The 25,325-nt window shown below is 39.6% G+C and overlaps 1 protein-coding gene and 1 long non-coding RNA gene across 7 annotated transcripts in view; both read right to left on the bottom strand.

Moving 5' to 3' along the window:
• The window catches only part of ralgapa2 (Ral GTPase activating protein catalytic subunit alpha 2), a 90,422-nt gene that overhangs the window by 6,814 nt on the left and 58,283 nt on the right, over nucleotides 1-25,325 (bottom strand). For all 6 annotated transcript variants that reach the window (XM_047821740.1, XM_047821743.1, XM_047821738.1 and 3 more), the window contains 7 exons: nucleotides 23,628-24,432; nucleotides 23,032-23,103; nucleotides 21,787-21,910; nucleotides 21,544-21,699; nucleotides 17,594-17,752; nucleotides 16,422-16,549; nucleotides 1,202-1,326 (listed from right to left, as the gene is read on the bottom strand). In XM_047821740.1, coding sequence (XP_047677696.1) covers nucleotides 1,202-1,326; nucleotides 16,422-16,549; nucleotides 17,594-17,752; nucleotides 21,544-21,699; nucleotides 21,787-21,910; nucleotides 23,032-23,103; nucleotides 23,628-24,432 — 1,569 coding nt within the window. The remainder of the gene's footprint in view (nucleotides 1-1,201; nucleotides 1,327-16,421; nucleotides 16,550-17,593; nucleotides 17,753-21,543; nucleotides 21,700-21,786; nucleotides 21,911-23,031; nucleotides 23,104-23,627; nucleotides 24,433-25,325) is intronic.
• On the bottom strand, nucleotides 1,333-16,388 carry LOC113659672. Its single transcript, XR_007144564.1, has 4 exons — nucleotides 9,842-16,388; nucleotides 9,567-9,647; nucleotides 8,105-8,218; nucleotides 1,333-7,838 (listed from the first exon to the last, which is right to left on the bottom strand). It is a non-coding gene; the product is annotated as an uncharacterized LOC113659672 (long non-coding RNA).

Here is a 25,325-nt window from a genome sequence, read left to right as displayed (position 1 = left end):
GTTCCAAATTGGGCAGTTCATATTTTTACATTCAAACCTTTTTTTGAACAGAATTAAATTCAAAATAGCTGAGAGAGAGAGAGAGAGAGAGAGAGAGAGAGAGAGAGAGAGAGAGAGAGAGAGAGAGAGAGCGCATTTTCACATTTTCATAATTCTAATTGATAGAAATTTTCTTCCAGAAAAAGCCAGTTCCATTAACCCTTGACTATGCTACATAACATATTCATTTTAAATTCATATCAAGCACACAAGGGTAAAAGTGTGCACATACATAAGATGTCTCTTAGTCATGGCCTACAATGGGGCTCCACAGCACTTAGGCAAGGGTGGCAAGGGTGGGAGTAGCAGGGGCAATTGTGTGGACTCTTTACTATTGAGCTTTCGATTAACAGAGGTCTCACTGGTGATTTTCACTAACTTTTTAGAAATTAAAGGGGTTGTTGCTATGGGAATACACCCTAGCCATGCCCAGCTTCTTGGCTAGTTATCTTACTTCTAGTGCAATTACTATAGAAACATGGGGCAAATATTTGATCCAGACAAAGCTCTCTGTAGATGACTTGAAATGTGGCTTTGGCACAAAGAAGAGTTCACCTATTTTAACAGATTACAATGCATACCCTAGTCACAATGTGCTATTTCTATTAAAATCTTATAGCTATTATTAAATACTTCTAATTATTATACCTGAACAACAGCATGAACCAAAAATGAATAATACTTAGAGAGAATATACTATGTAAAGTATAAATAATTTTGAAGAACATGCACTCAATGAGTGAAAAGTGGCTGTCATTTTGATTTTACGCTGTTACCAACAGGCAGGCAATACAGCGGCAAATTCCCTTTCACCTCATGTAGTCTGCAAACTTAACGCAGGCCTGCTGTATAATCTACAAATTATCTTGCACTGCATCTTCTTGTATCTGCTGTACACACACACTGATGTGTAAAAAACACCAAACATATATACATATATATACCCACGCAAACATTCATACACACATCTTGGTAAACAGCAGGATGGGAAAATAGCAGTGAAGAGACAGGTGCAGCAAGAACAGGGAAGGTGTCAGACCTTGATCTCAATTTGAGAAAGAGATAGATAGATTGACAGTGACACACAGAGAGAGAGAGAGAGAGAGAGAGAGAGAGAGAGAGAGAGAGAGAGAGAGAGAGAGAGAGATAAAGAGGCTCTTACCTGTCCCACTTATTGGGTAGTAGGTAGGGGAAGGTGAGAAGACCTGGGCAGCAAAATCCTCAAATGTCAGACTTTCCTTGTGGTTCATAATGATGGCCTCCAGATAGAGAGCTCGCTCCTCATAGCTGAGAGTGTGTGTGTTAGGGAAAACAAGTCCAATGACAGAAAGAGCAAAATATATAAGGACTACAAACTCCACCAATGTAGTGTTATTTGGTAAAAACAACATACAGTAGCAGGACCTATATATGCATACCTGCTAAGACAAAATGTGTACCTACTAAATAAGGTTTCAAAGACCGAGTCATAGATATAAAGTTCAATTGCTGTGGCTTACAAACATTCTGCTGAACAAAAGAGAATAGTACAATATTCATTATGGATAAGAAAAAGTTTAGAATTTATTTGAATGAATCCTTAAAAGAAACCTAGCAGAATACAAAATCACATAGAAGCTTCTTCTTCTTATAATCTCCTCATTATCTTAAAATAAAGAGCTCAAAATGTAAACTTAATCTGCTCTTTTAAACAATGAGCTTATTTGCAGCAGATTGTAACAAATTACTGATGCTGATAGATGTTTATTTAGTCACACTGTACTGGCCGCCTGTTCTTTAATTAATGAAGTTTTATCAGCTCATCAAAGGATATTTGTCACTAGCACCCAGAAGGGGGATAAATCATAAACATGTACTTACAGCTTTCCTTTAAGCTGTTCCTCTCAAATCTCAGTAAACGCCTGGTCCAGACGGTGATCAGGCACACTTCATTTTACTCCATTCGAATGTATTATTTTAACAATGCCAGCTAGTCCATCTGAGCACTATATGAATCTTACCTTAAATTAGAGGTGATTGTTGTAATCATATGATCTGCTTCATAGTTTCACAAGAGTCAATACTCCTTTACAGATATGTTTTTTCTTTTTTTTAATGTAACATACTACAGATGCTTTCACGTGAATTCATTTTGTCCCATGTTTTCAGGATGTAGCTGCAGTTGCTATAGTGAAATATTAACAACTTGAATGTCTTAAGGCATGCTAGGGATCATGCCGTTTAGACCACATTGTCTTGGTATGAAAAAAGATTATGGAAATTAGGTAGGTTTACTAATAGGTTTATTAGTAAAAAAAAAAAAATCTAATATTTTAATTATTGCACAGTTTCTGAAATGATTTAATTATCAAATTTGTTGAAAAGTTGTTTAAGCTTCACCTGTGACAAAGTTGGATTTTGCTCCCTTCTCTCCAACATTCCTATTTTTATTTCGAAATCTTCAGATTTTAGAATCTCTAAGTGGCACATACAATGAGAATGGTAACAATCCAGTTGCGGCAGAAAAGTGGGGGGAAAAACAGATATGGGGAAAAAAAGAATTTCAATGTAGTCAACATGTACTGTGTATTTTGACTGTAGCCTATCTGAGCATGTGCATACAAAGTTTCACAGCCATATCGGTCAATAGTTTAAACTATGGCACAAAAATTTGATGAAACAAGGAGAAACGATGATTTAAAAACAGCAAGAAAGATAAACATTCTACTAACAAAATTTAATTGTGCTATCAAAGCCACTGGCTTACGAGTCATTCTAAATATGAGGCGAGTGTCTACATTTGCAGTTAAAAGTCCATATACACGAAGGAGCAGGTGTTTCTGCAGGGCCTCGATGTGCGTTTTCCTCCAACATGCACTCAGCTTTTATACAAACAATTGTGTCAAGTAATGATTTATGCCACTGTGCACTACAAGAAGCTGTGTGTTTTATGTGTCATAACTGAAAGGTACGAATAAGTGTGAAAAAAGCAAGCACAAATAATGAATACCATGTGTGCTTGTTTGTGTGTCTGCAAGCAGAGATGCTGATGACTCTACTCTAATGACTGGGCTGGAGTGGAAGCCGGGCTGTCTACACGCCTGCCTGCTGAATTTGTGAAGGACCCCACTGATGCCATTCCCAACTCATTAGGGAGGCTGCTTATGCTGCCAGGAACTAGACTGTTGCCAAGCCCCTGCACTTCATCATGACCATGCTGCTTGTCACATACCCCTCCGAGTATGTGAGTGAGTGTGTGACTGTGTGTGTGTGCCACGTGCCGGCGCAGCAGGAGCTTAGAAAGCCATGACAAATTGTTGAAAAGGTCCCTCTGAACCCAGCACTGACAAGCACCTGAGCCTGAGGGCTGTGTACAGGGAGAGCTCTGGTCCTGCTCTCTTTCTCTCTTCATCCTTCCATCACCCCAAAGTCACAAAGAGGGCAGTTGCAATAAAATAAATTATTAAAAAACAAAAAAACAAACAAAAAAAAAACACCACCAGTAGGCTTGTCAGACAATTCAGACAAAACCACATACAACATTAGCTTGGAACAATACAAAGCAGCATGATCATTACCTGCCGAGTCTTAGAAAGAAAACAGTTGTGTACTTGACTCTTGTCTGCAGACATACAATTTCTGACTTCGAAAACCTCATTCACTTAGCTGCTATGGCAACATGGGTCTTAGTACAGTTACAGGTCAATTCATGGGATTTCTGGGGGGAGGAAGGGGAAGAAGACATTCTCCAAAATGGCGAGAATATTGGCCAAGCAAATTTTAGGCTCATGGTGGTACATCCGAGAATTAAGTAAAATGACAAAACAGCTATGCATGCAAGAAACAAAACAGTGAAAGAAATACTAGGGAAAAAGAAAATGGATATGAGAACAGGAATAAGGGTGAGGGATAATAACCCTGATCTCACTAGGTCAACACAGCCATATGGCACTCCATTATGGGCTATGCAGATGACACAAGTGTGTCTCTGCTATTGAGATTCCTAAAACAAATATTGACTCGAGGCTGAACCACCACTGGCCGCAGCCTCCAGCCTGCACTCTGCTTCCTGTGTACTCCCCCGCATTTCAGAGATGAAGAGACGCAAAAGGGTGTGAAAGAGACATAGAGGACGCAAAAAAGGGACAATCAATAACAAGCATGTACATCATAAAAACTCAAAAGCTGAACAGGTGAAAAGCGCAAAAACAGGTCAACAGGCAAGACTGGTTACCGATATTTCGTTAGGAACGTATTTTTGGTGGTATGTTATCAAAACCATTCTGTAACCGGTGGACATGGGGGTTGGAATTTTTGCGTCATTCTATCTCATCTTCCCTCACTCCCGCCTAGACACTCAATCACTCTAATTGTTGTGCACTGGGTACAGCCTGTTCTGTTGAATAGATGCGTTACGGAGAAGTGAATGTTGGCTATGTGCATTAATTCAATAAAGTGGATGTGGGCTAGAGAGCAACCATCAGTAAACCTGATCTGATGCTATCTGTGTGGGAGGCTACCAGTAACTCAGAAACCAGCAGCAGCAGATGTCAGCATCCTACCCAAATAACGCTATGAAGACCAGCACACTAAAATACAAAAAAAATGAAGCATGCAGGAAAATGTAACTTTTTTTTTGGCTTTACATAGCAGTTAATATATATTCAGCAGGACTTAACATCACAGAAGGTTTGGAATTTTCCAGCGAACTGTAATCCAAGTCATCCTTTAAACACCTGGGATGGAAAAACGCATTTAGTTGGTAACTAAGCAATGTGTGAAGAGGGAATTTCCAAAAGCATTCATTGCTCCAGTGTCTCTCTGTAGACTGTATAAAAAAATGTTCTAAAGGCGGAAAATGAAAAACATTTGTAAGAAGCATAGAGCAGTGTGGCTACAGTGATAGAAGCACAGATTTAAAACCACCCTGCCATGTAAAATAATGTGATGACCTCACTGGCGCACAGGTCAACCTGTGGGGAGATGGGAAATGAGGGGGAAGAAAGAAAGACAGAAAGGAAACACAATGGCACTGCTATAGTAGAGAAAGAGAAACAGACAGCTTAAATCCACTTAATGGAGAAAAACATCCTCTAAGCATTTTGCTGAAGGGCTTTAACAGATAATGCTATTTTCCTACTCTTGGTGGCTCCTTTGCCACCCTATGGTGCACCAGGTGACAAAGCAGGGCATTAAGAGTTGGATAAAGCAGAAGTCTGGGGAACAACACTGACTCATCCAGCATTCAGAGAGGAGCATAAACAAGCTCAACTATTCTGGTTAAATTATTCAGCTAATGGCATGGAATCAGCTCACTACAGGCAACATAGAGAAAACCTGATATTCAAAACATCTGAATAAATTAAATGTAATAAGAAAACGATAAGGATGATTTCTGACATGTAAAGCCATTTATCGATGTGTGTTTTGGTGTGCATGTGTGTGAGAAAGCATGACGAATACACAGGTCTGGGACTGCATAGTGTTGTCCAGATGGTCAGGGGTGGTCAGTGGGGAATTGAGAGGTCAATCAGTTTGGCGGATCAAAGCCAAGGTCAGGTGGCAGTGGTGGCCATGTTCAAGGTGCATGGGGACTCAGATGGCCTCTCATTAGCAGTCCACTCAGGCCCCAGCAACCCCTGGGACTTCAGAGGCCACCCCACCCTCATACTCCTCCCTTTTGGTCCACTGTCAGACTATTCAACAAAAGAACTCCCTAAACAGGAGTCCAGGGCCTGGGTACAACCTCATCGACACAAGGTCACAACGCCAGTTACACACTGCACATAAATCTGCCATTAAGACACATGCATAAAAAAAGGTTATGACCACAAATACAACAGAAAAGAGAGTTAAATGTATAGCCTAACTGAAGAATACAGAGTACCATTCAATTACAATCAAGATCAGCATCCTGTGAAACATTTGGACAAATATAGGATTTTTTTTATGGAAATTATCTTTTGAAAAAGTCCTTTATTTAGAAAATGCTTGGCTGGTATCAGATCTGAATATTCTAAAACTAATTTTATTACATCCTCATAGGGAACTAATTTGAATGAGGAGACCGCTTAAAAGTGTGAAAACCATCAGTGTTCTCTGCAAATGTATTTAACATGAAGCTTAATGAAGGTGGGAGCAAAAAATCTGAGTAAGGACCTGAACATGAAACCAGCAAATATGATAAAAGTTACAAAGCAGGTTAAATACCAAAAGGCTTGTGGTAATGCATCAGTGTGATGTGATATGCACATCATTTGGATTTCTGGACAATTTTCATTTTGGGTGGAACTACCTTGTCAAAATATTGTGAATAACTACCATCATAAACAACTTACTTGCTAACATATGAACCCCAATAAAAACCTGAAGATTCTGTAATTTGTAACAAGTGTATTTTTAGTAATGAAGCAGTAGATGTAGCCAAAACTCGGTGTAGAGAATCCAGACATGAGCTTCTGTGGCTGTATGAGTTGAAACCATTGACAGCCTGGATAAACCCTAAAATAACATGCACTTTCTATTAGATAAACTAGATGATTTAACTGAAAGGATTTCTAAATGACACATCAGCACGATAAGTATTTTTAATGCTACATTAGGCAGTTATTGAGTAAAGAAAGACAAGGAAATCCTTCACTTTTTTAAAGTCATTATCATGAGCAAAGCCAAGGTTAACAACACATTTCCTTTTCCTTCTCCCTGGTAGTGACTAAATGGGCTCTTGTGTGAAGAGTGACAAGTTGAAGAAGTAGAGAGTGGCTACGCATGCTCGACCTCCACTCTAACCAAGCACCAGCCATTAACCTCAGCCAATCACAATGACCTTGCTGTCCGGCTAAGGAAGAGGATAATTGGCCAGTCGAGAGATGGGGTCTAGGGGGTGCTTGTGAATTACCGTCTAGGCAAGATTATTCCATATACTCTCAGTTTCTAAAATTTTGAATTTCAGTGCACAAAAAGGTGCAATCCCACAAAAAAATTCTGCAGCAAATCAATTAAACAGTCACTACATCTTAACTACCCTAAACAGCTGCAAAAGAATAACCACCGTTATTGGATAGTAATCAACAGAATAATAGAAAGACAGAAAAAAGTATTTTACTGCAAAAACTTGAGAATGTCAGCGGACAAGGTGGCTCCACGTTAACGGCAGAAAAGAATAACAGCACTATTCTTCTTCTGACTAGTGACAACAATCCGCCCTCTTGTTTGCTACTGGCTCACAAAACCGAGGTTCACAAATTCAGAGGTCAAAGTTCACCTCAATCCAGTCATGAAGCAAAAGTAATACCACTACCAAAAACATTATCATTCATGTCCCACATCTTTTCAGCAATAACTGAATTAGCTTTTCCACTGGAAATATAAATTTTACTATATATTTTTTAAATCCATATTTTTTTCTGAAATACCAGAAAATTGTTTTCGGGTGTCTCTCATATCACAAGGGGCTGAAAATCCTTAATGTTATGGATAAACATTAAATTCTGGCCCCTCTATAATAGAAATAAATATTGAATTGTTGAAAACTTATACATATGAATTATTACTGAAAAAGCAAGTAAACTTCTTCTGTTCTAAATCCTAATTTAGTTTGTGTATCACACATATTTCACTTTTATGGGCGGAGAATGGTTAAAACAGTGGGGTGAGGGAAGTCAGAAGAAGATAGGAAACATGGAAGAGAGAGGTATTATGTCCCCAGTATTGGACTATATGCCGTTTTCTGTCAGCTACATGAGCCCATGGGACAGCAGGTGTTGATTGGTGAATTTCTGGGCCACTGCTGCAAGGCTACCTGTTGTCACGCCATTGGACTGAGGCGTGAAGTTTGTCCCAGTGGAAAAAACCAAGAGAAGGTGTGAGGTGATTATAGGTTGGAGGGAGAGACAGAATGACAGAAAAAAAGAATAAAGGAATGAACAAAAATATACATGGAAATAAAGAGAACATATACAAGAATGGAGACAATACTGCTTCCTCAAAATGTCGTTAGCCTGTAATCCTGGCTAAAACAACAACAACAACAACAAACAAACAAACAAAAAAACTTATATAGACGAGTGTGTCTTTACACACCTACCCTAATTAAGCCCAGAGCTGAGAGGCTGAAGGTGCAGGGGAGGGGTGAGGGTAAAGACAGGTTAATTGAACCTCGAGGGGGACGTCCTTTACATCTCACCTCACCAGCATCCATCTGAGAACCAGACGCAAAGAAATGGAATTATGAGCATGACATCACTGCCAGTGCAGATTCCCACAAAGACCCGACAGACTCGGCTGGCATGAACACAGATTTATAAGCCAGCTAAATCAAACGTCTGCCACGTCGAGAGATGAACACGTAACATTAGCTCTCCTAATAGCACAGTAACTATTGATCTGACCTAAGGAGCAGGGAAGAGGGCTTGTCAGGATGGAGTGAGAATGGAAAAGGTCAACAGGTTGCACCATTCTAATAGCGCCACCGAAGGGACATGGAGAGCACTCGTATACTACATCACTGGGGAGCGGATGATGTGTGGAGAAGGAAATGTGCAGAGTGACTAAGCACTCATTATTCCTCAGAGATGCACAAGTCCAGATTACTTAAAAAATGTATCATACATCTTTCAGTAATTTTTGACAGTTAAAATAATGTGGATGGAAACGGCTTTGTTCAAAAAACAAAACAAATCAATAATAAAACTTTGTATTTGTCAGCATGATAAACAGTTTACCTGACATCTTACTGAATACTTTATTATTTGATTTATCATTCTGGCACTAACATATTGCTGAAGAATATGATGCTACAGTAGTCGAATTGTGATAAAGTCTTCTGTGATATAGCAGATAATTGTATTTTTATAACAATTGAAACTCAGTTTGGACAATTTTCAAATTTGCATCGAGTCTATAAAACTTATAAATGTTTACATTTGCTATAGATTTTGTTTTTAAATGTTCCCATGTTTTCAACATTATTTTGTCTTTGGCATCATAATCTTCTAATGCATTAAATAGATGTATTGTTAACCTAAATTTGTTATTATAATTGTTTCTTAAATCATGATATTATTTTTTGTCAAATCCATCACTCTTAAACTGAGCTTCATATTAGTTGTAAAAGATTTGCTTGTAATGTGCACATGTATTTAGAACAGCCTCAACACTCCTTTATAAGAACCCTAACAAAGCAGTCCCTTAGATGTCTTACACAATGGAAAAAGTAATTAAATAAACAAGCTGATACTATAAAAGGCAATCAACAGTAACCTATGCTTTAGAAGAAGGATAACAAGATGGATGCATTAGTGTGGATTTGCCTTAAGTATGGGCGGGCAGTGTGGATCTCTAAAAAGCTCTTTTATAGGTTGAAAAGCTTCATCATTCTCATCACTCTTCATTAAAGCAATGAGATTTATTTAAGCCATTGTTTGAATATTTAATATGAGTATCTCAATGATGACTTTGTGATGTTACATGCTGAAGAGGACTACAATGGACTTGAAAGTCCAGTTAAACAAGACATCTGCTGGAAGAGTTGAAAGCTTTATCAGGACCTGGGGCATGGTGCTGTGGACAGCTCCACTCATTCACAGTGCAGCTGCTTCACACGCAAAACCAGGGATCTAGGACACAGACTAAAATACATAAAGCCTGTCAAAAACTTAAAACCAAGATATACGACAATCAATTAATTCTCCATCTTTTGGATGAAAGGACTTGGCTTTGTGTCAAAACAAAGATAGCCAGTTATACCTGAACAGATTAGAATAAAGTAAAAGGCAAGAATATATTACTTGAGAGAGGGAAAAAAGAAAGCCAGAAAACATACTTCTGGTTTGGCAACAGCTTTTCTTCCCCTTCATCTTCTTTTCTTCCTTAATCCTCGCCTTGAGGCATTCTGTGCAATCAAGCGCACTATTACACGGCAACAATTAGCTAGACTGTGGAAGCTGGCACCTGGTCCAAGGCATTCAGTGGCTTTCAGCGGCAGCTGACTGTACAGCCCCCCTCCCCACCAGGTGGTCCTCCTTCAGTGACATTAGCCAGTCACTCTAGGGTTAATCAAGAGCCTGCTCAGAACAAGTATGCCTGCATGGAGCTCATTTAGTTAGCCGCTATTGACAAGGTTTTAAATGGGACAAGACAATGAACTTTTACAACTTCTTGTTAAAGACAGCTGATAACTGGAAAATGTTGCTATACTTGTCAACAAAATACACCATTTTGAACAAAGCCTTAATTCAACTCAGGACAGACCATATGAAGACTTGTAGAGCTCCGCCCCTGAGCTATAAAATTCACTCCACTTTTTATCTGCAATAATGTACAACACTGAAAAAGAATGAATATAGTTTTTTTTATAGAAGTTTTAGGTCATCTGGGATGCTGGATAAATGATACATTTTTTGTCGACGGGAAATGCGAGGACAAACACAGTTAGAAGAGGAAAGATTCTCGGCCTGTGCTGGAGGGACGAAGAGCTTTTGAGATCGGAAACAAAAATAAGAGGGGGCTACTGCTTTATATTCTGAAAATTCTAACAAAGCCTATGGTATCCTCTGCTTGGGGCTCTGTGCACTGAGCATGAATAACACAATCTGAATAACAATGGCTATAGATTTGTAGGGTCTCTCAATACTAATTAGGGGCTATATGCACTGTTTGTTGCAAAGATGTGCACAGTGAAATGAGATGCTAAGTGCTTTATTTCAGAAACAAATCGCACACCTTGCAGTCCAATGAAAGAAACTAAAGAAAGCCTTTACTACTGGCCACCAATTGTTTACAAAAAGTTCTAAGATGTTCCTGTCGATGTCTGTGACAGAGAGGAAATGCTTTGTAAATAATAATAAATATATGAATAATGTAGTACCCAATTATTTTCACACATGGTTTATGGCACGAGTAAGAACACCGGCTGTGTTTCTCTTCATGCCTTTACACCCCAGTGTGTAGTTAACTCAACAGAAACACAACAAAACTCCAAGCAAATCAATGATGCATTGCAGTCTAGGCCTCCATTGTATCTCTTAAGCAACCTACTGCAGTGTTCTACTTCAGAATGTAAAGAAACTCCATTTCCACATCAAAGACCACCTCTGGTGTTGAGAAGGGCTGGACAAAAGCATGATACACACTTTTATGTTGTGCTCTTGTTTTCTGCTGTTGTTTTGTTTATCTTTCAATGCAGAGGACTCCATTTTGTACAAAGATGCAAATGGTGAACATAAGGACATCTTTTAGCATAATACAATTATGTCCAGCGTGTGGAGGAGCCATCGCTGCCTTTGAACTATATAAAGTGGCATTAATGCAGAACTTATAAATAATCAACTAAACCCTCCTCTTTTAAGATTGTCAGTAATGAGAAACTGAGTGAGCCACGGTCTTTAAACAAACAGCGCTCAAAGAACTGTGCTTGCAATCGAATAATCTGCTTAGTCCAAATGAGACTAATGAAAATGAGAAGATCCTGATGAGAAAATCCAAAGTGTACCAATTAATCTTTTAATTATTCTATAAAAATATAAACCTTTGATTTACATTTACATTTCTAGCACGACACCCTTATCGAATGCGACTTATGTTATCTTTTTTTTTTTAATACAACTGAACAATTGAGGGTTAAGGGCCTTGCTTTGACTTGCCGGCCTAATTAGGACAATGTTGCATAACACTGAATAAAAGAATAGCTAAATAAAAACAAAAACAATTTGTATGAATTATATAAATGAGAAACGTAATCACATCTTCAAAATACACAGAGCGGTCTTCCAGGTCGTAATATAAAAAAAATGTGATTAGAGAAAAAACAGAACATAATACCTTTTACATGGCAGCTGACATTTTTGTGACATTTAGCGAAAGAATTGGATATGTGTAGGATAAGCAAGGATAAGCTAGCAGTGCTGTGCTCTATTCAGGCCCAGCCTGGTGGGACAGAGTGCAGACGCCTGCCTGGAACCGAGGAGACTGAATAGTAATCAGTGTGGAACTGATAATGAATGATTGAAGGCTCTTTCTCAGCATTGGAGAATTTCAATATCACAAGAGCCCTAGAGGCAGGATTCTTATCAGCACAAGCCTCAGACAAAGGAATCCACAGAATAGGAAATGTGCTTAAACACGGGCCAGTCGTGAATTGACCAGGCCGATTAGCAAGAGGAAAATCAGAGAAAGAGAAGGAGAGCGCACACACACACATACGCCTAGAGACACTAGAGGTTTCTAAGGACGCATTTTTTTTGGAATGAGTATCACATTGAGGATAGTGTTGATGCTGCAAGTAATTTCATCCTGATAAGAAAGAAACAAAACAGAACAAACCAAAACCATAGTGCCAGTCATACGTTTACAACCACAATCACACTCAAACATCATCTCACACTTCCAAGCACACCTACACTCAAATACTGAAGCTTGCCGGAATTTGCTCATTATCACTGTGTTTAAGCAGCAACACATAAAGACAGACCCGAGAAATCTCATAGAAATCTAATCAATGAGGACCTCCGTTGTATTCATGGGAAAAAGACCACAAAGGAACATCCATTTGGATAACCTGAGAAGACTAACAGCTATATCCCTGTGTTAGCAGTCTGGCAGGGAGGAGAAAGAAAGTTCATTAATTAAAGAAAGCTTGGCCAGACAGATGGAACGACTAGCTGGATGCTAATTACTCGGAGAAGACAAGAAGGTTTAACACTCCCCCTTCGCCTGCTTTACCATCAATCACAATTAACTTGGCTCCTAAACGGTCACCTAGCTCACTCAGCTAAAACAAGCACAAGGTTCATGCTCACGCTCTCGACATGACTGGCTGTGAAGTATTATATTAACCACAGGGATGTTGTTTTTTCAGAGTAAAAGCGTATTATTAGAGAATGTAGTTTGTTATTCTCTTATTACATAAAAAATATCACATTATAGAATAATAATAACAACAACACAATTATTCCCCTCCAAAGTACACACTCGAACTGAGGCAAGTGTGAATTAACAGACTCATCCTTCATGCTTAAGAGGTGATTAAGTAACGTTTACCCAGCTCGCCTGTGTGCTACTCCTGAGGGAGCAGTAATAATGGAGTGAGTTCAAGGTAACTCTACCCCTTCATGTCCACAGAATTCCCCATACTAGAGGATCTCACCCAGAACTAGCCACACCACCCCCTCACAACCCTGCCAGAACACAGACAGCTGTCAGGCACAAACGCCTACTGGAGTTCACTACTTTTGAGGGAGGGGCAGGAGGGTTGGGTGGGGCTGATATTTAAAGGCACAGTCTAGGACTGTGTACCACAGTGGGTAGGAAGAATCACTTGTATCTGCTGAGGATGCGGTCAGTATTAGAATAACTACAAACGTACTATACTGTTAAACGATTGTGATGAGTGGCAATGAAGGCCAGTATTTGATCAAGATGAAGAGTGGTACGAACAAACACCGCTCCATTGTATCCATTGCCACATACCAGTCACGTAGTTTACAAAGTTGATCTCCACCTTTGTTTATGTGCGTGTGTGTGTGTGTGAAAGAGAGAGAGACATTGTTCCAGGCCTCATGAGCAGAAGGAGAGTTTTAGAGGGATAGATAGATAGAGATAGATAGATAGATAGATAGATAGATAGAGAGAGAGAGAGAGAGAGAGAGAGAGAGAGAGAGAGAGAGGGGGAGCAATAATGCTATGAGTCATTCAGCATTAGAGGAGTGTGAGAGAGAACAGAGGGAGGGAAGAATACTTGTGCATTTCATATGAAGCAGCAGCTATTCGCCATATGCCATATGGGGCTGAATGACTCTCTAGTCAGGGCTGGGCATGACAGCCCTGTGGATGAGAGCCACCCACTTCTTAAGAATATGCATGTGTGTGTGTGTGTGTGTGTGTGTGTGTGTGTGTGTGTGTGTGTGTGTGTGTGTGTGTGTGTGTGCTTGAGAGGTCATCAACCTAAAACCGAACGTATAGACCCTCTTGTTGAGAGAATAGCAGGGGCAAAGTATATGAATGTGCACTAAGGTTGTTTTAAGGATAAATGAAAAAAAAAAAAAAAGAGTGGGAGAAAAAGTGAGAAGGGGATTGGAGGGGGCTGTGTTGGGTTATGGGGAATCTGAACACATTTGATATTGTAAGGAGCCTCTGGGAACAGCTGGTGAGTTAGGAGGAGCAGGGAGGCAGGCAGGAGGGGGAGAGAAGCCAGTGTACTGGAGTGAAAATGGGATTAGAGTCACCACACTGTGACTGGGTGGGGGCACTGGACTCTTAACTCACACAGGCCTGCCTTAGACATTCTACCTATAGGCACTAAAACCAAACTCCACAGAGTATTGTACATTTGATATGGTAGAGAACAATTGAAATATTTACTTAACCCCTGCAGAACAGATTTCTGTCAGGCAGTAGAATAGCATTAGATCATTCCTATATCATTTCTGACCCCAAAAAAGTACTCATATTTATGAAAAGGAAAATGTGCAAAGCTCTAAAAATGATCATAAATACCCACCGGTAGGTAAAAACTAAGACCTGCCAAGTACATCATGAACCTCCTTATAACTGATTAATGTCGAGATTAGCAATAAAGAAAGCATCAAGAAAAGGTACTACTATTTAGTAATAGCCCTCCTCCTTCTCACTCCTTATGATGAGCGCTAAAAGCTGGAGCTTGCATGACTGGCGATGGGTAAGAACAGATTATAGTTATTGATTGGTGCCTGGAGCTGGATCTGACTGAAGAAAAAAGGAAGAAAGAGCCTGAGCAGGGAGTGAGCGAAGGAGAGAGAAAGAAGTCAGGAAACATGTTAATACCATCGATTACAGTCAGCAGGGAAGCTAGAGAGGGAAGCTAGACTCACCAGGTCAGTGAATCTCAGTCTTACCTCTTAAATCCCCACCTGACCACTGCTCCAAGCCCCATGGTAATCACTTCCACTATCTGACATCATGACAGAGAGATCGTCCTCAAAGAATGTCATGAATATTCAACAAATCATAAAGCCAATAAACAAATATTCTAAATGAATAAGTGAATCCAGAAATTAACCCGAGTAAACACAGGTATGGCATTTGGTATGGCATTTATATGGATTTAAATTATTCACAGTATATATTCAGTATCTCAGAAAGCCCTTCAATACTTTTAAATATTTTTTTTCAATACACTTTTTTTTTTATTTCTGGAACATCTTTCTTTCTGGACATCTGGGAGATGAATTTTAAGATTATGAGCCCTGTCCACTCACACTTGAAAAAAGGGATCTGGCACGCCAGACTTCAAACTCACAGCAGCTATTTTTTTTTTCAGTGGAGCTGAATCAATAATAGATGACACATTATGTGTGATTTGAAAGGGCTGTGTAATACAGTGTCAGCAGGAGAGAGGCTTCTCTGTCCAAAGAGCTCCCACCAGGTCCTCTGGAATAACACTACTTCTTTGGCTGCAGCAACCTGAGAACAGCACCACAGCACAAGGTGTGGCACAAATATACGCATGAGCAAGAGCACACTGAGCTACACAAATGCACAAACATGGCATGGGGCAGTTTAGGGCAAGAAGGTGGACTGTGGTGCACCTGGCCAAGTGCTGGTGGCCATTTCTCCACAGCCCATCCAATTAGATGTGAGTGATGGTGCAGCAGAGAGGTGGGCCTCTCCAGAGCAGCACCTGCTTTTATCAGCCTGCACCCCGAGCACAGCCGCTCCCTTTGAAGAAATATTCAGCTAATTACCTTGGAGCACTGTCGCACAACAAGACAGTAGATTGCACGGACCCCGACCATTGTTAGATGAGGAAACTCCAGAGGAGAGTTCATCTATGAACAAATACAGTCGCCTTTCAGTGACAAAGCCAAGATTATTGTTCCGAACAGCGGTGGAGAAAGAGACATAAGGCAAGAGAAAGAAAATAAAAGAAAGCATGACGAAGAGGCAGAAATACTGAAAGGGGAAAGAGCAAAGGAGGCAGACAGAGATAAGGAGAGCAAAAACGAAGGTCTGAGTGGATGTGTCTGTGGATGTGAAAAAGGTACTGTTCAGCAGCTGTTTCTGCAAAGAACATGAGTCACACAGTTTAATTATTCATTTGAACAGATCAAGCCTTTGTTCAAAGCTGTGAAAAGTGACCATCTTTTTGCCCTCTAATTCGCCTTTTTCAAGAGCCATAAGAAAGAGAACCATGGTGCATACGCTGACTGAGAAAGGGAAATAGGATAAAGGCTGAAACCTGTTTCATATAATTTGTTTCTGCTTAAACCCTATTAATCTAGGAATTCCGAAAAAGAAAACAAATATGAAATGAGAAGTCCATAACACCCCCCCCACCCCCCCTCCAGATCCTACATCCGTACCCTTCTTATTTTTCCTAACTGGGGTTAAATAAATTCTGAGATGTGCAGAATGTGCTGAAAAGATACAAGCTCTGGTAGAGTGTCAGTCGAGATTTCACCGCCCTGCTGGCATTGATGCATGTGGACCGTACGAGACTCGGGAGCAGCGTTCCTGTGACTATTGCCCCATCAAAAAGAGGGCCAAAGAAAGGGACCTGAGAAAGGAGGAAACAGTTTTGATTTAAAGAGACCGGTCACTGTAAAATGTTTTTTTTTTTTTTTCATTTCAAAAAATCATTAACATATTCGAGTGATGAGCATGAACACTTAAAACAATGCAGATTATAATGTCAGCTTAGCTGAGATAATGATCACTCTATTTTTGCTCTATGAAAATTACACATCCTCATATCCAAAGAAAATCAATAAGCATGACAGACCAAAATGACTCCAGTCAATAAGGAATGCTGCACTTCCCTCTCTCAAGGCTTGTACTCATTGAACACAGCATTGAGTTATTTGTCTTGGCACTGATGCAGCCAAGGGAATTTCATCAAGTACAACTCTGCCTTCTGTGCTTTTACGGATGCTTTTACCACTGTGGCATGGCAGGATAATTTACTGTGTATTGTTTTTTTTTAATGCTTGCTTTCATCATTGCTTAAATTGTTTTCAATCCAAAATGTATGTGATTCTAACAGCGATTGTACATTTGCTATCTAAAAGCTCCCCAAATGTACTACTGTGTACTTCAATTAGGTTTGTAGAGAAATTATCAGTGGCCCTACTTTAGTCACTCATGAAGCTTTTGACCTGTCTGATGTCCAAGCATGCAACAGGTGTGTGTGTGTGTGTGTGTGTGTGTGTGTGTGTGTGTGTGTGTGCATGCACTCATACAGACTGAGTGAACGGTAAAGATGAAAGCTAGTTGGGCAATGATGAGAGCAGCAAGCCGACAGTGCAGTAATGGTCTCAGGTAAGGGAGGGGGCATTTATGGATTCTTCAGTTGAAAAAAGCATGCAGTGGAGGCAGACTAAAAGACTACTAAGTCAAGAAACACAAGATTACAAATATATAGTTCTTATTATTTTGAAATATATACATGTTTCTATATTAAATAGTAAGGTATTAAAGCTTTGACTTATATATATTTATAATGAGCATTTATTATATATTAACCTTCTGAGAGAGCCTTCCACCTTCCAATTAATATCATCCATGAAAGCATGCAGCATCTGGACACGAACAGTGAACATACCTGTGTTTTTTTCATGATCTGAATAAAGAACATTTGGTTCTTCATTGGGTAGATGATGATGAGTACATCCCCAAAGTCAGTAGGGATGATGCCCCGCCGGTAGTCCCTTGTGTGCTCGGACCACACGATGTGCACTTCATCATTTCCCAGATGACGAAGCTAGATACATGAACATGAGGAAAAATCAACATGAGGTACGTATATAAGCAAAAACTGAAGAGACGGAGATCAAAACATATTCAGTCAACTGGTGTTTTGATGATTGGTGGTGGAGACTGACATCTAATATGTTGCTCCAAAAGCTGCCATCGGTGTTAATTTATATGTCTAATTTATATATGTAACATTTTCGTGTTGCTGGCTGCTGGAAATATTTTCACTGACCCAATTATTAAAATGGCCAAACGACTCTCTCAAAGAATACGTTTACAAGTTCCGATCTCTTAATAGCTAGTTTCAGATCACCAAACAAATCTGTTATTCTCAGATGCAGGTGCACAAAGATGTTTTTTATAAGAATGTGAAATAAGTGTTCGTTGTCTAAGATGATTCAGTTTAGATGATTTAGCATTCAGACAGTTGTTTGCATCAATGTGCAATTCATCTATGAAGTATTTTTTTCTTAAATTCATAATAAAATACTGCCTTGTTTAAAAGCTATAATTTTGCAGATTGTTGTTGGAAATTGTTAATGGAAAGAATAATTGAAATATGTGGAAGTGACTAATACTGACAAAGAGGTTAAATTTTAATAATACTAGACTCATCAAGCATTATATTAGAAACACTGTACAGCCAGTCATGTGGCAGCAGTGCCATGCATAAACTATACCAGCCTGTAGCTTCAGGTAATGTTCAACCAGATCATCAGAATGGGGAAAAAATGTGATCTTAGTGATTTTGATGGTGTCAGACAGACTGGTCTGAATATCTCTGTCGATCTCCTGAGAATTTCAGTCAATAGATTAATATTGCAATAAAAAAACAAAACAAACAAACAAAAAAACAAAACTGCAGACAGAAATGCCTTGTTTGAGCTGACAGAAAGGCTACAGTAACTTTTAAACCGAATCTGTACAATTGTGGTGAGCAGAAATGCAGCTCAGAACCTTGGAGATGGATGGCACATAACAGCAGAAGACCACTTCAGGTTCAAGAATAGAAAGCTGGGTCTGCAGCGAACACACACTCACCCAAATCTTCATTCCTTTATGGCGACAATTCACCCTCTTTTAATGGCTAAATTTAACATGATGATGCACCCTGTCACAAAGCACAACTGGTTTCATGAACATGACAATGATTTCAGTGTTTAATCGCAGAATCTGAGTTCAGTGGAACACCTTTGGGATGTGGTAGAAGGAGAGATTCACAGCATGAATGTACAGCTAAAACATCTACATGACTGTGATGCAGACATGTCAACATGGAACTGAATTTCAAAGGAATGATTTAACATCTTGTGGAATCCATGCATGAGAAATTGAGGCTGTTTTGAGAAAAAAGGGAGAAACTACCCAGTATTAGTACAGCGTTTCTGATATTGTGCAGAGTGAGAGTATATGATCAGGTTTGCTGTGACTGACATACATATGACATACATTTTTATCAATTGTAACACAAAAATAAACTACGCTATTAAATTCTACTAAGTCTATTTAACACAGACTTTCAGACTTATCGTCCGGTAGCCACGTGTGATACTTTAAAAGCACTTTGGCCTGATTCAAACAACACATTAATGATTCAATTTCCACCGGATACCAACAATGTGGACACACTCTAACAAGACATGATTATAAAAATTTGTTTTGAAGAAGCACTAATTTTAGGTTTGCAAAAATAGCCCTACATCTTGTAACAATGTTTTCAAACGTAAAGGGAAAAAAAATACGCTTAAGAGATTGGATTGTAATGAGGCAATTACAGATTAAATTTACTGCTCTGCCTGTCAAATTGAACACATTTTCATTTTATATTAAACTAGGAAATACGTTTGAAGGAAATATTTTTTCTAGTTTGTACTCCAAGGTACAACATTAATTATGTCAGCGAATGTAATCCAAGCTTGCATATACAGCATAGTTTATATTAGCATGAAACAGTAATTAAAAACATATTCTTTTTTTTTTTTTAAACCTGAGGAATATTTAGAGTGCCCTTGTAATGTTGAGTATGTAGTTCGAATGACAGGGTCAAACATGAGGCAAAAGTTTAATGACTTATTTTGTTTATGGCTTATGATGTTTAAATTACTTTAAATTAATTTATATACTAATTTATACACAAATGGTTAAAATGAACAGAAAACAAATGAAAGCTAAGGTAGGTTCTTTTGATAGGCTCTATAACATCTGCCAATGCACTAGCACCTAATGAGCCATTAGCAAAACATGCCCTCTCCACCAAAAAAATGCAATTACTACATTTTCCCCTAAGCCCTTAATTATGCTAATAGCCTAGAATTAAATAAATCCACAACAAGCTGATTGGGCCAGTGTATGCTGATCCATTTCAATGACAGCAGAAGAATCAATGGCATGTAAATAGGTCAGTGGAAAGAGAGGAAATGCACAACATGCTGTACACATATTAGAGATTCCAACTAAACTGAAATGTGCCAGGTGTTAAAGACAGCATTGTGATGATGCATGATTAGAATGACTAGTGCTGAATACTAGCGGAAAAAGACAGATTTGTTAATATGAATACTCTGTATTATTAGCCTCATTTAACCCTCACCTAGCCTCATTTGTAAGCGTGAACTGTGAACACACAATATACTGTCAAACAAAAAAGAGCTATGCAAGCCCCAAATACTGCAGTTTTCCTTCTGTTCTCCAATATGCTGACTCTATGATGGAAATCGGCTTGTGTGTGCAAGTGCATGTGTGTGTTTGCGAGTTGTGTGTCAGGCTGACCGGCTGCCTCCGACAGGCCGTGGCCTTGAATGGCTGAGCCCTTCAAATAACTGCATTACTAGCACAGCCAGCTGCTCTGCCCATAGCACAAAATTGAATTCAGGAATTCCTCTCTTATTCCTTTCTCCTTCTCCCATCTTCCCCTCCTCCTGACTCAAAGTTACATTTGTAATTTAGAGGGTAACTTCCTGCCTGGCTGTGGCTGATAAAGCAGAATTATTACCCCCTCCCTCTACACCATTGCCGCACACACTCACCTCCTGCTTACAACCAGAGAAGGAGCAAAGCAATTAAGGGGCCCAAATGAATCCAACACAGCTTACAGCACACACCCTTTTACCATGAGCTTACACACACAGACACTGAACCACGCCTCCAGTGGATGTGTTGGGCTGGGGGGAAAATCGAATGTGCCTGAGACAGACTAATAAAACACTAACAGTGAGTCGTGTCAATGTGATCTTCCTGATGAATCTCCTCTCTGTGGGTGCGCACATGATCAGATTGGCGGCATTCGCAAAGCAGGAGCCTGGTGGCTCATTTCGCCAGTGCTAACGAGCTAACGCCTGTCGATCGCTACCCCGCCAACTCGGGCGGAATTTGACAGCAGGGCATCTAGCAGGACCCTGGCCTTGGCACAATGACTTAATGGGATGATCGGGGCCCAGGTCACAGCACATGAAGGAATCGAGAGAGTCAGAACCATTACTGAGGCAGGACATGACTACTGCTCTCTTCGGCTCTACAGTGCTTCAGCTAACAGCAAGCCCACAGAGCCTGGTAATCAACAGCACAGCCACAGAGTCACGCCTTACATGTGCCTGTCACATGCTTTGTGACACTAATCTACCATCAGCCTAACAGTTCCCTAGATACACCAGGCAGTCTTGAAAATTGTATGAATATGTAAGTAGAGGCAGGAAAATATAACATGATTAGTTGTGTCAAAACATATTAGGTTAAAGTAGTTTACCTATGTAATCACAATTTACTTTGAATATCAATGAATAAAGGTGGGATGAGCCATACCTTTTTAGTTATAGAGTCATCTGAGTCAGAGGGCATACGTGTGGACACATGAAAGATGACCTCCACGTTTGAGGTAGCGTAGTATGGTGCAGTGTTTCCTGTGCTGCCATTCCTCTGCAAACCTCCCATAAACCCACAGTGAGTAGCCAAGTCCACCTGGGAGGATTGAGACAAGAGAGAAGAGTGTGTTTGAGTGTGTCAGTGCAAAAAACAAAAGGGACAGATTTAATGTCAGATTTGTACCTCCCATCCAAGCCCAGAGACAAAGTCCTCATACGCTTGGCTTCCCTCAGTATTGGACAATATAGAGCACTTATCCTCCTGGCCTTCACCAATGTAGAACACAGCAATTTTGTGTGTCTCTCGACTGAAACACAGACACACGGTAAAATTACTGACAATACATTTAGCATGACATTATGACATGATATTTTAAATATGACAAAATGAATACCCTGTATATGGCACAAATAATTGACCTAGAATCTAACTTGTAATATAATAACATCCCATTGTATGGTGATCACAGTTATTTACAATGAATTATTTATTTATTTGAATTTTGAATGATTTCCATTTTACCTCTGCCTGGATAGTGTTAACTATAAAAAAATAATTAAATAAAAATCCCATGAATGTGTAAGTGGCACAATTTTAAATATTAAAAATAAACAGTCTTCTACGTTGCTGATCAAAAGCAAAGAAGTGTTAACCCCTTATCAGTATACTTAATAAATAAAATGATAAGAAAAATAGTGTACATTCAAGTAGATAAAAATATAGTAAGCAAAAAGATGCGACTCATTTAAAATGAATGAACGTTTTATATGTGCAGTCCTCTTCTCCATCATTTGAGCAGCGTTGCTGTGGAAGCACCATGCCCTTGCACTGTGATGCTCGGCATGCTCAGACAGCGGTTGCTATGCACAGGGCAGGTATGCGCACAGGGAGAAAGTTTGGGCCGATCCTGGGGGTATTCTTTAATAAGCCTCTGTAATTAGCCACTCTTGAGTGCCTATTGATCGCTGTGGTTTGAGGAGTGCTGAGCTGTGTTCTGCCAGAGATGGGCAGGATTAGGCTAGTAGGGGGTTGAAAGAAAGGGGTAGCTAAGAGTGGCCTTAAGACATGTCTCACTAATAGTGCTCTTAAAAGGATTTAGCCACACTGGGTATTGAACGAGCTGAATTTTTCACAAAATGCATGCTGTAATTAAGACTCTGAGCAATCGGCATGGCACAATAATGTATCATATAAAATTACAGCTTTACAACTGATTTCAAGTCAGCTTCACCAATGCATTAATAAGGTAGTTTCAGTTTTGTGTTTTATCATATCTGTGCATGGTTTAGCATTTTCCAGTGCAACTGTGCCTAGATAATATAACTAGTCTTTGTTCACAAAGAGTTGGTAATTAAAGCTAAAAACTGGCATTCCATTTGAAACCTAATGAAGCACTTAAAGATGAGCATGAGAGCATCTAAAACCTACCACTGCCTCGAATCCAAATTCTTCAGTTCTCTTAAGAGCTTTGAGTTCTTCTTCAGCAGATGAAAGCTTTTTCTGAAATTAAGAAAATGCAATCAAGAAGATACCTCTACATAATTATTTCATGCATTTAATTCACTCTCTTATCTACGTTGTTCTCTCAAAACTGTTCCAGTGAAGATAAGATTCACAACATGGCTGACACTGACCGCATTAAAAACAACTGGTTGCATGGTTTCTGATAATTATAGCACAAAAACAAAACTCATGCCATTTATCCACAGGTGGTCACTTAACACTAGCAGTGGTGTATTCTTTGCATTAAATAGAAAAAGTGGAGCAGAATGGAAACAACAAGACTGCTTTGCTTTGGCACAGAAGCCGAGAAGCTGAATGGAAAATGGTAGAAGTGGCTGCAGATTACAGTTGAAGATGTGGTATTCTAAGCTCCGCCATGGGTTAATAATCACAAAAGCATAACATTCAATACAGTGTACAAATTAATGATTTGTATTAATTTTTTTATAAAAACATGATTTAAATTAAACAATCTCACACCAGTGGTAAAAGTCAATTATACTACACTACTGGGCATATACCTGCGGTCCCAGGAGTTCATGCCAAGCTCATTTAGCAAAAGGCGGCAGAAATAGAATGGTGCTTTGGGCTCCTGGTGTATGGGCTCCTTCTGACTGACTGCTCTGACACTGGGGTCTTCATTTCGTCTGCAGTTGAGCTCCTCCTCTTCTTGCTGTGCTTGTCTGTGAATAGCCTCCATGATGGCACCCTCTGTCTCCGGGTTCATGCCCACAGGTGCTGGAGCTGGTTGTGTGAGTCTCTGCTGTGGCTGAGGCAGGCACTCTGGACTGCTGTGACCCAACTCCTCCAACAGCTGGTCCAACACATCCACACTATCCTCAACCTCCAGCTCTGATGGACATCTACTGGCCTGAGATGAGGTCTGCTTGGAGGAAGTGGATGAATTTTGGAGGTGTGAAGGCTCATCCACGGTGCTACTACAGTGCAAGTTTGATCTGTCTAAAGTCTTGTAAAGGACACCGCCATCCCACGAGTACTTCCCAGATATGTCCCGCACAATCACTCGCACCTCAGATGAGTTCTCTTTGGAGTTTGTGCTTGAGACAGACATTGGATCGGCAGGAATCTGCAGGTAAGAAACAAGTGTGCTGTCGTTGAAGACAAAAAGCTGGAGGTTGGGGCTCTTGAAGACCTCTGAGGAGAGTTCAGAAGACTCCACATAGGGGTTGTCATGATTTTCATTAACCATGCTGTGCAGTAGTGCAGGGCCACCGCTGAGGGGTTGGTGCCCCAAATGGTTGACGAGGTGCGTCATTATCATTCTAGCTGTCAGAGGAATCAACTCCATGTTCCTTCGTTTCTTTTCTGCAGTACAAGTATAATGATTATGTGCAAGCTCAAAATAACAAAAATAAAAGTTTTCATATCAATTAATTTAAAAATCAGTTAAATTCTGGATAAAATGTATATTCCCTGCTGTCTGCTCATGATGAGTAGATTCTTAAATCATTTATAAAAAAAGGGGGGGGGGGTGTTTTGCTTCAGCTCCAAGAGTCATGATACCAGCTATTAGTTCTAACCAAAAATCTCCCTTTTGTGTCATTTTTGTGTATCACTTTGCGAGTTTCTGGGTATCTTCAGACTGAATCAAAGACACCTTCAAAGGATCTATTCAGCGTCCACAATAAAAGGAAAAAAGTACTCAAAGAGCTGCGCTAATGAGCATCACACCTTTTACAGTGAGCTCAACAGTACTCTATGAATAACAGCTATGCAAATGCTGAGGATGGCTCAAAGGGGAATTCTAGTGTTGTGAGTAGAGTGAAAAGGATGCTCACTATGACAGTGCCATCAATACCATCACTACCTTTAAAGAAAAAAGGGAAAGCTAGTGCACTGCATTAAGGACTTAGATGGATTGGAGGTGAGCTAATCAATATGAATGTACTGGAATATTGCATTTAATTTATTCTTTAGCAGGAGTTGTTTGTATAGTATACAAGTGAAGGATTCTGATACAGGAAAAAAATGCTTCTTCTATCATACTATCATAAAAAAAGCATGATTACTGAAAATAGGAAGCTTTAAAAGAACCATTTAGAAAAGTTTTAAAAAATATCCTAATGGATGGAACAAGGTCAAATTAGGGGGAACTAAATTCTAAAATAATTTGCATAAATGGACTGCTTTTAAATGGAAGACTAATGCATGTAGTTTCATCTCAGATACTGCTAGATATCGCTAATAGATTTTAAAAA

This window comes from Tachysurus fulvidraco, chromosome 12 (assembly GCF_022655615.1).
Source record: "Tachysurus fulvidraco isolate hzauxx_2018 chromosome 12, HZAU_PFXX_2.0, whole genome shotgun sequence".
In the NCBI taxonomy this organism is placed as follows: Eukaryota; Metazoa; Chordata; class Actinopteri; order Siluriformes; family Bagridae; genus Tachysurus; species Tachysurus fulvidraco.
The sequence above is the reverse complement of the archived record's forward strand: the minus strand, read 5'-3'. Positions and strand labels throughout refer to the sequence as shown.